A 13,740-nucleotide genomic window follows, 5' to 3' on the forward strand; every position below is an offset into this window, starting at 1 on the left:
CTAAGGCATTAAGAGTTCAGTTAAGCCCTGAAAGAAAACTGGAATCAAAAAGATTAATGGTATCCTCTGTTAAGTCCTTGATACCAGAATTTTGCTGGAAAGATTTTTTTATTTTTATTTTTATTTTTTTCAGACAGAGTGTTGCTCTGTTGCCCAGGCTGGAGTGCAGTGGTGCCATCTCAGCTCACTGCTACCTCCGCCTCCTGGGCTCAAGTGATTCTCGTGCCTCAGCCTCCTGAGTAGTTGGGACTACAGACATGCACCACCATGCCCAGCTAATTTTTGTATTTTTAGTAGAGACAGGGTTTCGCCATGTTGGCCAGGCTGGTCTCGAACTCCTGACCTCAAGTAGTCCTCCTGCCTCAGCCTCCCAAAGTGCTGAGATTACAGGCCTGAGTCACCGTGCCCAGCTTGGAAAGCCTTTTTGAAGCAGTCAAAATAATCTAAGCAGACTCATCTTTTTTTTTTTTGAGTGAATCGTTGAATGGCTTTCCAATTAATTTGCCAGAGGAAAAGCACTGGAATGAACTTTAACAAATCACAGGTTATTTTCTTTGCTTTTGTTATGGCCATGTCCCTTTTGAAATGGAAGTCCTCTGGAGGTTTTATCCATTTAGTTAGGCATATACATGTTTTAGCCACAAAAATGACCCCCAGCATGTGAATTAATTGATAGATTTTGGTGAGTCTGGGCTAGTATGTGCTTACGATTAAATGAAAGTGGCATTCAAATTCAAGGAAGTCAGTTTTAGGACAATCGCCAAGAGTTCAGATTTAGACTAAGGAATGTAAGAAATGGTCTGACCTCCCTCTGCATTTTCACTTATTTTAAATGGGGCAATAAGAGGAGTTGAGGGGTTATGGGTAGTGTGCCTGGGATAGACAGTGAGGAGAAAAAAGGAAGTTCAGAAAGTGAAGAAGGTAGTGGCAGAGGAGAATAAAGTAGAGGTAGTGCAGAGGGAGTGAAAGGAAGAGGAATAAAGGGTTTGAGTTCTTCTTGGGAACAGAATCTGGGCTAGGAGGATTTTCAAGTTTTTGGAGGCACTGAGTTCGGTATTAGTTTCTCTCAAGAAGGCAATCTGAAATTCTTGATTCCATTTGGAGTTTTCATAGTACCTATTAAGGAAAGCCTTGTATTGTCTTTGAGAGGCCTAGATTCATCTTTGTTCTAAGCGCATGCATAAATAAATTTGATTAGGGATACAGAAAGCTCCCCAATGTAGCCAAAGAAGTTTTAAATCCAAAAGTTTTATCCGGAGCCTTAAATAGGCACAAGAATTTTCTCCATAGGTTTTAAATATAAAAGTCATTAGTGCACCATAAGGTGGCTGGTTGGAGACCATTGCCTTAGAACATGGATTACCCACGGCACTATAACAAAGGCATTCCTTTGAGTGCAACAGAAACATGAGTGTCCCCACAAAACTTGAAATGTGAGCATACTTCACCAAGCACAAGTACACTGCAAAATGCAAAAGTACTCCACAAAGGGTGAGTGTACCCCACAGGGCCCATAGAGGCAGGTGAACATGCTCCCTGGAGAAAACAAAGTCTCGGAGACCTCAGCCTAAAAGCAGGAGATCTGCAGATGGGGAAACACAGCCTCCAATGTGAACTAAGTGTGCTCCGAAGAACAAAGAGTGGGTCTGGCTTAAATAGGGAAAGTTCTCCTCCCAGCCCTTAATCAAGTCTGTGTATGCAAATAAATAACTCAAAAGTAGTCCCCATTAGTTGAAAACAGCTGAGTCCTGATTGGGTGGTTTCCAAGACCCAACCAGAAGTCTCTGTTGGATGTCACTTTCAGAAAGGCAGCTGGTGAGTTTTCCTGCCATTGTCCATGCTACTCTTCAAAATGACAACTACCTAAGCTACAAGACTTAAAGGAAACATCCTGTAGAAATAGGCCCGAGGGTCTTCTCAGGCTATGTTCTAGGCCCAATTTACCTCCAATTCTTTTTCTCCTTAAAATAATTTCTTCTCACAGCCTCTCTTCTGTATATATCCAGGCAGGGCAAAGCACAAATATGAGCTAAGGTGATATTTTAAATAGGGAATACACAAAACATTAGAAGGAGATAGAGTGGGCAATTATCTTAACAATGGTATGATGGTGGTAGGAGAAAAAAGGAAGAGTTTTGAGAAATAACCTATCCTATATGTCCCTGCCTAAGTGTAATTTATGTGTGGTACTTTATCGTGCTAATGTGTAATGTTATATTTAAATGGTTCGGTGGAATAATTCAATAGATTGTAGATCAATGCTTCAGGCTTTATCACCTCTATTTTACAAGTCATGCTTGCTAATGGAGGTTAACTGTTTGCAGCTTCCAGGGGACCCTAGAGGGCCCCGGTTTTCTGAGAACCACAGTTGGTAGAAGAGCCCAAGTCAGAGTGATTTTTTTTTTTTTTTTTGAGACAGAATCTTGCTCTGTTGCCCAGGCTAGAGTGCAGTGGCACAATCTCAGCTCACTGCAACCTCCGTCTCCCAGGTACAAGCGATTCTCCTGCCTCAGCCTCCCAAGTAGCTGGAATTACAGGTGCCCACCATCGTGCCTGGCTAATTTTTGTATTTTTAGTAGAGATAGGGTTTCACCATGCTGGCCAGGCTGGTCTCGAACTCCTGACCTTGTGATCCACCCGCCTCGGCCTCCCAAAGTGCTGTGATTACAGGCGTGAGCCACCGTGCCTAGCCAGTTAGAGTGATTTTCTAAAAGCCACTTTTGATGCACCTGTAGTCCCAGCTACTTGGGAGGCGGAGACGGAGGTGGGAGTGCTCTCAGACCAAACTGAAGGTGGGGCTGCTATTTCTCATGACTTAATAACAAGATGTAGATGAACTGGGGAGGAAGAGAGTTTTTATTTCTGTGACTGTTTTACAGGGGGAAGGCCTGGATATTATCACCAAACCAACTCAAAATCACGATGTTTTCCAGAGCTTATATACCTTCTAAGCTATATGTCTACATGTAAGTGTGTATTCATCTAAAGACATAAGTGATTAACTTCTTTTAATCTATAAATAAGGTCTGAATTTTGAAGATCTTCCTCCGGAGCCTCAGTAAATTTACTTAATCTAAATGGGTCCGGCAAGGTGTGGTGGCTCACGCCTGTAATCCCAGCACTTTGGGAGGCCGAGGCGGGTGGATCACGAGGTCAGGAGTTCAAGACCATCCTGGCTAACATGGTGAAATCCCGTCGCTACTAAAAATACAACAAATTAGCTGGGCGTGGTGGTGGGCACCTGTATTCCCAGCTACTCGAGAGGCTGAGGCAGGAGAATGGCGTGAACCCAGGAGGCGGAGCTTGCAGTGAGCCGAGATCGTGCCACTGCACTCCAGCCTGGGTGACAGAGCGAGACTCCGTCACAAAAAAAAAAAAAATCTAAATGAGTCCAGGTGCTGGCGTGATTACCCTTATCTTGTCTCCTGCTAAATCACAGAGGTTTGGGGAGTTCCTTCGGACTCCCAACAAACTCGTTTGTGGAGGCCTGGGGAGTTTCTTCAGACCCACAATAAAACTTGTTTAATCCTAAATGGGTCATGTTAAGAATTCCTTTGTTATTTTGTCATGCTTTAGGGCCCAGGAAAGGCCTAGGCAAAACTCTTGGTGGGCTTTAGTTACATTCTAGCCTTTGTATAAGGGCACTGGCTTTTTTTTAGCTTTTAATATTAACTTCACCACTCAGTACTGAAACAGTTGTTATGGAGGCCTCCGTTAGTGAGACGTGGCCTGCCACAGGAGGACTGCTTGAGCCCAGGAGTTAGAATCAAGCCTGGGCAACAGAGCAAGACCCCATACCTTATAAGATGCCTTTTATTTTTATTTTTTTATTTTTTCCAGACGGGGTCTCACTGTCATCCAGGCTGCAGTGCAGTGGTATGATCATGGCTCACTGCAGCCTCAGCCTTCTGACTAGCTAGGACCACAGGTGGGTGCTCCCACCCTCGGCTAATTAAATTTTTGTTTGTTTGAGACAGGGTCTCATTCTGTGTCACCTAGGCTGGAGTGCAATGGCAGGATCTTGGGCTCACTGAAACCTCTGTCTCCTGGGCTCAAGCAATTGTCGTGCCTCAGCCTCCTGAGTAGCTGGGATTACAGAAGCCTGCCACCATGCCCGGCTAATTTTTGTATTTTTAGGAGAGACAGGATTTCACCATGTTGCCCAGGCTGGTCTGGAACTCCTGACCTCAATAATATACCTACCTGCCTTGGCCTCCCAAAGTGCTGGGATTACATACTTGAGCGATGGCACCTGGCCTAAAAAATAATATTTTTAGAGACAAGAGTTTTGCTATGTTGCCCAGACTAGTCTTAAACTCCTGGGCTCAAGTGATTCTTCCTAGTAGTTTGGGATTACAGCCACTGTGCCTGGCAAGGCACTTTTATTTTTCATATCCCCTTAGCCAACTCGAAGTAAAACCATCTCTCAAATGTATCTTGACAAAACCTGGCAGCAAACAAAAAAATCTCAAACTTGTCTGTCATTAAAAGATTGTGGTACCCACGCAATGACACCAACTCAATGCGTAGGGTATGATTTTTTTTTTTACCCACTAGTTTTGAAAAAGTTAATTACACTTGGCAATTCCCCATTCCCTTATAGTGAGGGGTCTCAAGAGCTGGCTCCTACACATAAAGGGCTTAGAACAGTGGCTGGCACCTAGGCCACCAATAGCCTTTTGCCCCACCCAACCGGTGACACAGCCCGGGGTCCCGCCGCCCCCTGGCGGCCATTACGGATTTCCGCCTCCCTCACAGAAGGCAGCCGCTGCAACGTGCGTGGCCTCAGTTGCGTCATATCCGGCCCTTGCGATCAGGGCTTGAGGAACCCGCGCCATGAAGTGCGTGTTTGTTACCGTAGGGACCACCAGCTTTGACGACCTCATTGCGTGTGTGTCGGCGCCCGACAGTCTGCAAGTGAGTGAGGGAGGCGAGCAGGCGGCGGCTTGGCTCGCCACCCGCCATCTCCGGCCATACTGCCAGCCGCGTTAGCCTTGCCTGACCGTCGCTCTCGGAAAGAAACCCCCGCAACTCTACCACAGGTGCCGCTGCCCCTTAGCTGGCTCCTGCCCACGCCCGGCGGGGCCCTTCTCCGGCAACCCGGCTACTCGGGGTTGTTTCCTCTTCCCATTATCCCGGCCGCTCCTCTCCCTCATTTCTTCAGCTCCTTTCCCGGGCTGCCCCCGCGCTCTATTCTCCGCCTCCGCGTCCTCCGCCCCTCCTTCCAACGGCTCCGCCCCTCCGAGCCTGGGTTTTCCACCGGGCTCGGTAGTTTCTCCTCAGGCCCCCCTGTGGACCGCGCGTCGGCGCCGGTGTCTCAGCCAGCCGAGCTCGCCTCAGAGCCCGGCTCCTTCCCCTCAGCACTTGGCCGGAGACGCGCAGTTCTTCTCCTCAGCGCGCGTCGTCCCCTCAGGGATCCCGGTTCTCGCAGTTGAGCAAGTGAGGCAGAACGGGTAGTCCCTGGGTTCCCCCCGAGTTTGCGACTCCTTTTCCAAAGTCTTTTCCTGCTGTGGCTTTCGCGGGACTCTGCGAGCTGGGTCGCTTAGATTCATGAGTGCTCGGGAGGTTCCTCGTCGGGCCCCGGACCGGAAAATACTTTAGTTTTGAAAACTAAGTGAAATCGGCCACAGGTAGGCTCTGGCGGCCGTGATCCGATCTTAACGTCAAACTTTAGTAGTGGTGGTGGTTCCTGCTCTGTTTTACATAGCCAGTTTAAAAGGCCCTCATGTTTTGATTTCCTCTTTCAGAAAATCGAGAGCCTTGGTTACAACCGACTTATCCTGCAAATTGGTAGAGGAACGGTGGTACCTGAACCCTTCAGTACTGAGTCGTTTACTCTGGATGTTTACAGGTACAAGGATTCTTTGAAAGAAGACATTCAGAAAGCAGATCTTGTTATTAGTCACGCAGGTAAAGGTGTCTTAGAATCTCAGGGTTGGGCCTTTTCATTTTAATTTTTTTTAAGTTCTGGGGTATTCTGGGGATACATGTGCGCAGGATGTGCGGGCTTGTTACAAAGGTAAACGTGTGCCATGCATCACCTAGGTATTAAGCCCAGCATCCATTAGCTTTTTATCCTGATGCTTTCCCTCCAATAAGGAACTGACACTTGGCACCTTTTCGAGGTAAAATAAAATCACTAGCTGAACTCACTGTAGCCCTTTTTGAATACACAACTTATTTGAATATGACAATTGAGAACTTTATTGGAGAGGACTTAGTATTTTGGGGTGAGAGAAGAATGGGAAATTAACCACTGTAGCCCACCTTTACAATAAAAAACCCTAAACACAGAGGGGCAAAATAATTTACCCGGTGAAGTGTAATAAATTGTCAACTTGACATTAGTACTTGGGCTTAGATCTAAAGGAGTGTTCTGCCTGCTGATTGGTTGGATTGGTCATGGAGAAATTGGAATTGTAAGATTGTTTACATTTCTGTTGAATGTGGGTGAAATGAATCCAGTCAAAAATAGTAACAGCTACATACTGTGTAAATTGTTTCCTCTTCAGAGGACCGCCCTGATGGTCTAGTTAATTAGACTTCTAGTGCATTCAGGAGAACTGCTTTTGGGGAGTAATGCAGTTTTGACTGTTGTGAAGGAAGGTGTTTCTTTTTTTTCTTTCTTTTTTCTTTTTAAAGTCTAGTTTGAGGAGAGAAAAGTCTTTAGAAATAGACATTACCAACAGATTGGTGATTAAAAATGTATCTCCTAGGAGGTAACAGAGCCTTTGGCACTACTCTGAATGCTTTGTGTATATTAACTTTACTTTTTTAAACAATCCTGTGAACTAAGTACTGTTAGTATCCATTTTACACATGAGGAAACTGAGACACAAGAGTGGTTAAGTAATTTGTCCAGCCAGGAAGTGGTGGACAGATAACAATCTGGTGCTGGAGTTTATGTTCTTTTTTTCTTTTCTTTTCCTTTCCTTTCTTTTCTTTCTATTTTTTTTTTTTTTGGGGGGGGGGACGGAGTTTCGCTCTGTCACCCAGGCTGGAATGCAATGATACTATCTCAGCTCACTGCAACCTCCGCCTCCCGGTTTCAAGCGATTCTCCTGTCTCAGCCTCTCCAGTAGCTGAGATTACAGGTGCACACTACCACGTCCCGGCTAATTTTTTTTTCTTTGTATTTTAGTAGAGATGGGGTTTCACCGTGTTGCCCAGGCTGGTCTCAGACTCCTGAGCTCAGGCAATCCACCTGCCTCGGCCTCTCAAAGTGCTAGGATTACAGGCATGATCCGCTGCGCCCCTCTGAAGTTAATGTTGTTAACTAACCACCCTAGCATAAGATACCCAAAAAGGACTTATCTACTCACTTATCAATCTCCTTGCTCTCATTTAAAATAGCTAGATGATTTTACATTTCAAAATTGAATTGATCCTAATATTGTATATTTGCATATTCATGGAGATCTATCCTTGACTATTTCTGGGATAGCACCTCACATGTAAACCCATAAGAAGTGGTCAAGGTTTTTTATTGATGCCTGCCTGTCTCTATTGTAGGCTTGCTTTTCTACTTGGGGTTGAATAGAAATGAAGTATAGTTTCACATACAGTATGTCAAACCTGGATCTTATTTGGATTCAAGGCCATGCCCAAAGCATACTCCAGATGGCCCAATGTACAATGGTTTCACTTAGAGTTTTTCAACTTTATGGTGGTGTGAAAGCAATACACATACACATTGAGTAGAAACCGCTCTTCGAGTACCCATACGACCATTCTGTTTTACACTTGCAGTATTCAATAAATGGCATGAGATATTCAACACTTTATCATAAAATAGGTTTTGTGTTAGATGATTTTGCCCAACCACAGGCTAATGTGTGTTCTGAGCACGTTTAAGGTAGGCTAGGCTAAGCTGTGATGTGTGGTGGGTTAGGTGTATTAAATGCATTTTCTACTTAGAATATTTTCAACTGCTTTTTTTTTTCCTTTTTTTTGAGGTGGATTCTCATTCTGTCACCCAGGACGGGGTGCAGTGGTGCAATCATAGCTCCCTTCAAGCTCCAACTCTTGGGCTCAAGCAGTCCTTCTGCTTCAGGCTCCCCAGTAGCTGGGACCACAACCACCATGCCTTATTAATTGTTTTTGTTTTTATTTTGATTTTTTAGTAGAGACAAGGTCTCTCTATGTTGCAGAGAGTTGTCTTGAACTCCTGGGCTCAAGCGATCCTCCCACCTCGGCCTCCCAAAGCGTTGGGATTGTAGGCATAAGCCACTGCACCCAGCCTGTTTTCAACTTATGATGGGGCTATACCCCGTCACAAGGCTATACCCCATCGTAAGTTGAGGGTCATTGGTACTAGAGAGCAAGTAGCATAGCACTGAATCATAGGCCATAATGTCATCATCAGTGATAAAGTAATGTATTTTTCAAATAAAGTTTCTGGCACTTTTTATTAGAGAGCAACTGATAACTATACTCTTGTCATTTTGAATGTGTAAGTGAAAGACCTAGTTTGTAGTTCTGTCAACTTAAGTTTTTTAACTTTTGAGTTCTAGCTATAAAGCTTCGTGGGGACCTTAACTTATTTTAAATTGTGTTAAACAAATTTGATTTATATTTGTAGGTGCAGGAAGCTGTTTGGAGACTCTGGAAAAAGGGAAGCCACTCATAGTGGTTATAAACGAAAAGTTGATGAACAATCATCAGCTGGAACTGGCAAAGCAGCTACACACAGAGGGTCATCTCTTCTATTGTACCTGCAGGTATACTAGAGACTGATTATTTTTATCTCTTGCCTTAATTCGTCCCTTGCTCTTCCTCTTATCCACCTACCTAACCCATCTGTCTCTTCTGCCTCTTACCTTCTCCCAGTTACCAAACCTTTTGATTTTCTCAGCTGTAAAATCCTCCCATTTGTTTGTCTCCCACTTTGCAATCTCTGTGTTGTATTTCTATGTGTATCTGTGGCTGTTTCTTTGCATATGTGGATATCTGAGAGCGTGTGTGTATGTGTGTTTATCTAGGCATGCATGTCTCCAAGACACTAATTTTGGAGTTCTAAATTTTGAGTTCATTATTTAGATTTTCATTATTCAAGGAAGACATTTGCTCATTTTAGTTAAAAATTTTGCCTATAGTAAATCCACTAAAATCCCTAAATTATATTTACTCTTTCATTTATTCAGTTACACCCAATATATAAAGGGCACTGTTTTAGGTGCTGTGGATACAGTAGTAAACATGAGATAAAGTCCCTGTTCTTATGGTGCTTACATTCTAGTGGTGGAAAATTGATAATAAACAAATAAATGATCAAGGTATTTCACGTGGTGAAATGTACTATGAAAAAAGTAAGACAGGGTGATGTGGTAGCTGGGGTGAAGACTGATTAGCATTGTCAGAGAAGGCTTGGCAGAGTACCTAACATTTTGATCTGAGACCCGAAATACAAGGAAGAGCCAGTCATGTGAAGATTTAGAGGCAGAAGGAACAGCAAGTGCAAAAGCCTAAGTATGGGATGAACTTGGAGCTTGGTGTGCTTGAGGAACAGAGGGAAGATTAGTGTTGCAGGAGCATAGTGAGCAAGGGAATATAATAGAAGATGAAGTTGGGTGGGGGTAGCTTATGTAAGAGTTCTGATTTTATTCATGTTTATTGAGAAGCCATTGAAGTATTTTAAGCAGAGAAATTATGGTAAGGAGTATTTTCTACAAGTATATTAGAATTCAACAGGAACTGATCATCGTAATAGAAGGATGAAGAAAATTGCTTGTTTGTTTTCTGTTAGTTCTTCCTTGAGACACTAGAAGCTTGCCAAAGGGCCAGGTCAGTAATTCCCACTTGTTTGACTTTAAAACCTATCCTAGTTTGATGTTTCAAGAAGTAAATGCCTCATAGAATTACTATATATGTGTATATATATATTTATTTACATTATAGTAAAATGAAATTAATTTTAAAATAAAAAACCTGAGAAGAAACTGGCTGGAGCATAATAATCTTTTCTTTTAGTTTTACTGCTTCTGTCTCTTAGGCACTCAGTAAATACTTATTCATTCATTAAATATTTATTGAGTACCTTCTATGTGCCGGGCATTGTTCTAGGCACTTCGTATACATCAGTGAACAAAACAAAGACTCCTGTTCTTATTGAGAGGAGGCAGATTCATTGATTATTTCAGGAGTAAAATTGTTGGTGTCCTTATCACTATAATGTTGGAGAAGAGGGAATGTCAGGGTGGCTGTGTAGTATAGAAGCCAGTCTTGAACTATTTAGTGAGTCAGGAGAGAAGCTAGATTAAAGAGGAATAAACTTATCTTCCTAACTGCTTTATGCAAGTCAATTTTTTCCAAATACTTTTAATTAGTATTTTCATTCTAAATGTTAAATCAGCTTTGATTTTGTGTTAGTACATTAAAAGGAAAACATTGATTTCATAAACATATCCTGACTTTTTACTCATGCTGAAAAGGATGAGTACAAGTCTCCAATTTATTTATTTATTTTTTTTACAGTTTTAAATGTCTTTTTCTATATTAATTTCAAGAAAGTCACATAAAAGTAGTAAGCAGTAAGAAAGAATAATTGGTTATATTTTCTTTTCTTTCTTTTTTTTTTGAGACGGAGTTTCGCTCTTGTTGCCCAGGCTGGAGTGCAGTGGTGCGATCTCGGCTCACCTCAACCTCCACCTCCCAGGTTCAAGCAATTCTCCTGAATAGCTGGGATTACAGGCATGCGCCACCATGCCCGGCCTAATTTTGTATTTTTAGTAGAGACGGGGTTTCTCCATGTTGGTCAGGCTGATCTCAAACTCCTGACCTTAGGTGATCCGCCTGCCTTGGCTTCCCAAAGTGCTGGGATTACAGGCATGAGCCATCGCGCCCAGCCAATAATTGGTTATATTTTCATTTTAGGTAAATCATTTATTTTCCCCAGACCTAGGCTGGGGGGTAGTATGTTTGTTCTAATTTAAGCGATTGGTTTAAATAAATTTCTGATGTAGTAGTTCTATGTTTAAAACCTTATTTCCGGCATACATGGTGGTATGGTATATTGTTTAATTATATATGAAGTTATGATAGTAAATTACTGGCAAAGATTATTTCACAATCTTCATGCATGGTCTGGTAGTTTCCCCAGCTTATTGTCTTGTCTGGCAGCTATTACTTTTGGTTTCAATTTTTAAATTCTGTTTTCATGAATGAATTGTGCTTCAGTTTAAATATGCCCAGTCCTGAGAAGTATTACAAAGCCATGTGAAGACATTTTTCATGAAATATCATTTCTGAAATATATCAGTTGACATAGGAGATAAGGTATCTGCTGAATTTATATTGACATTTTATAGTTCTCTTTGTATTGCTTTAATAATCCTAGTATGTATACTTATAATATTAAAATATATACAAATTCACATGTGCAGTTTTTAGAAGTACCACTATATTCTTGGAAGTTAGATTCAGTCATCAGTGGGCAGCAGATGAAGTATGGAATTTTCTCCCATGTTACCTAATATTTTTCTTCTTTTGTTTTAGCACGCTTCCTGGGCTGTTACAGTCAATGGACTTATCAACACTGAAATGTTATCCTCCTGGCCAGCCAGAAAAATTTTCTGCATTTTTGGATAAAGTTGTTGGATTACAAAAATAAACACTAAACTCTCAACACTTTAAAAGCAACCCCCAAATTCAACCTATGTAATGTGATTAAATCAAATTAAATACATAATATATATTTACAAAATAATATAATTAATAAACTTCCTACATCTATAGAATGTATAGGAAATTTTATGTTGTGCACATTTGCATTGGGTCCAAATCCTAATTGCAGTTTAGTAAACTTACTAGATTTTTTTCTAATCTTCAGTATGTAGTGAGCATTCACAGGTTTTCTCCTAGAATCTCAAGTGGAATTGGAATCATAAAAATGAATGAGATTTGAAAACTTTCACAAAGATTATAAACGTAGTTAGTTTGATATTCCTTAGAATAAAAAATGAAACAGTAACAACTTTTATGTAAAAAATTTTACGTAAGAGTCAGCATCTTTAGCTTTATAATCTAAGGAACCAAATTTAAAAAATGATGGATTATGCTCTGTGAAATGAAAAGTTCAATCATTGCCTAAAAAAGATGATCAAGTTAGTTGATCTCTTGTACTTGGAAAAGCTACTTTTTTCCTAAAGAACAGGGTGGAGTGGATATGTTCACTTTTTTTTCTAAAACATACATAAAAGTGATAAAATAATCGTGCCTAATGTCAAAACTTTACTGGTTTGAGAAGAATAATCAAAAAGAACTTACACCAGTAGGACTTACTATTGTTTTTTAAGGATCTCCTCTCACAGTGGTAATGAAACATTAACTGTAACAGAAATTTACAATTTATGTGCTTATAAAATTAGTTTTATGAATGAACAATAAACTGATGCATATAATGGCTTAAATATATGGTTTTAAAATTGAAACTTGAGCAAGATACATTATGAAGTTCTTTCTGATCAGAGTGTGTGGTCTCAAGACCTTTACAGTAGATTATCCGTAAGTGTCCATAGCTCTCTGGTACAATGTTTAGATATAGTTTATCTATCAAAATGGAACATTCACTATAAAGACCTCCCTTCCATTCCAATCATGTTATCCCAAAATGCTAAATGTTCCAAACATTTTATTTGGAATGCATTTTATCATGTTTTTATAGGTTTATTTTTCTGATTGTGTTTTATTTAGGCTAATATTAAAAAAATGCTTACTAGTGGTAGAAGGTGGTGACAAAGAAATACTCTGGGTAGCAGGAGGAAGCCAACTTGGATTAAAATTTTGCTGAGAATAATCTAAAAAGTGAGTAATCTGGTTGAGAATTCACAGCACCATAATCATAATTGTATATCAATGTTATGTTTTAGGAAAGGTCCTATTCAAATCCAGGGAGAGAATCTTTAGTGTTTTCTGGGCCCTCGTAAATTCGTTTTTCTCATTTGAGAAAATTGTGACTTAAAGTTTATGTTGGTCACTTAGTTTTTATAGTTTATGATGAAGAATTAAAGAGAAACAAATGAAAGGCAAGGTCTACTCAAATATCAAACAACTAAAAGGCTATACAGCCCCTAAATCCTTTGCTATCTACTTCCCCAGAATAATGCATAACCTAAATTCCATTATTTCATTTAGCAGAGGCTTAAGCCGTTGTTGTCAATTGTGTGCAGTAACACCTCTGACTACACTTTTATGGAATTTTGTATCAATTTTGGATTTTTAAGTCAAAGGAGACTTTAAAATCATTTTGATTTGGCGGGGATTGTTGAGATTATCTAGTCCAATTCCATCATATTCAGATTTTACCATTTGCTTAAAGTATAGCTTTTGGCAGAACTGCCCCCAGGAGCAGCTCCTTGATTCCCAGTCCCCTGCTCTTTCTACCATACATAATATATGTTGTAAGCTTTTTCCTTCTTTATAGTTGTTTGCCTAGTATTCATTTTAGTTACTCGAATTCCTTGCAAGGTAGGTTTCGTTTGTTTATTTATGGAAGTTATTTAGTAGGAATTTCACACTTAACTGGCTTTTCCTTTGGCGAATGACAGCCTTACCTAGGACTTAGAAATCTGTGATTTTTGAGTTTTTGGAATTTAGGAAAATGCTTTGGGTAGGATTGATAGTAGATTGAATAAATTAAGACTTTAAGACAGAATTGTAGACTTTTGGAGTTGGGAGATAATTTAAAGAATATTTTAAACCACCAGTTTTACAGATGAGGAAACATGCTAAATTAATCACCAC

At 40.8% G+C, this 13,740-nt stretch overlaps 1 protein-coding gene across 15 annotated transcripts in view; it reads left to right on the forward strand.

Moving 5' to 3' along the window:
- Nucleotides 1-4,763: 4,763 nt before the first annotated feature.
- ALG13 (ALG13 UDP-N-acetylglucosaminyltransferase subunit) overlaps nucleotides 4,764-13,740 on the forward strand; it is a 79,552-nt gene continuing 70,575 nt past the window's right edge. For 2 of the 15 annotated variants that reach the window (XM_054471082.2, XM_054471083.2), the window contains exons 1-3: nucleotides 4,766-4,917; nucleotides 5,748-5,910; nucleotides 8,582-8,720. In XM_054471082.2, coding sequence (XP_054327057.1) covers nucleotides 4,837-4,917; nucleotides 5,748-5,910; nucleotides 8,582-8,720 — 383 coding nt within the window. In that variant the 5' untranslated portion in view covers nucleotides 4,766-4,836. Of the gene's footprint in view, nucleotides 5,043-5,264; nucleotides 5,440-5,747; nucleotides 5,911-8,581; nucleotides 8,721-11,493; nucleotides 12,428-12,690; nucleotides 12,802-13,740 lie in introns of those variants that run through there. The other 13 variants (XR_010125467.1, XR_010125466.1, XM_054471090.2 and 10 more) reach the window with 13 other exon arrangements.

This window comes from Pongo pygmaeus, chromosome X (genome assembly GCF_028885625.2).
Source record: "Pongo pygmaeus isolate AG05252 chromosome X, NHGRI_mPonPyg2-v2.0_pri, whole genome shotgun sequence".
Classification (NCBI taxonomy): Eukaryota; Metazoa; Chordata; class Mammalia; order Primates; family Hominidae; genus Pongo; species Pongo pygmaeus.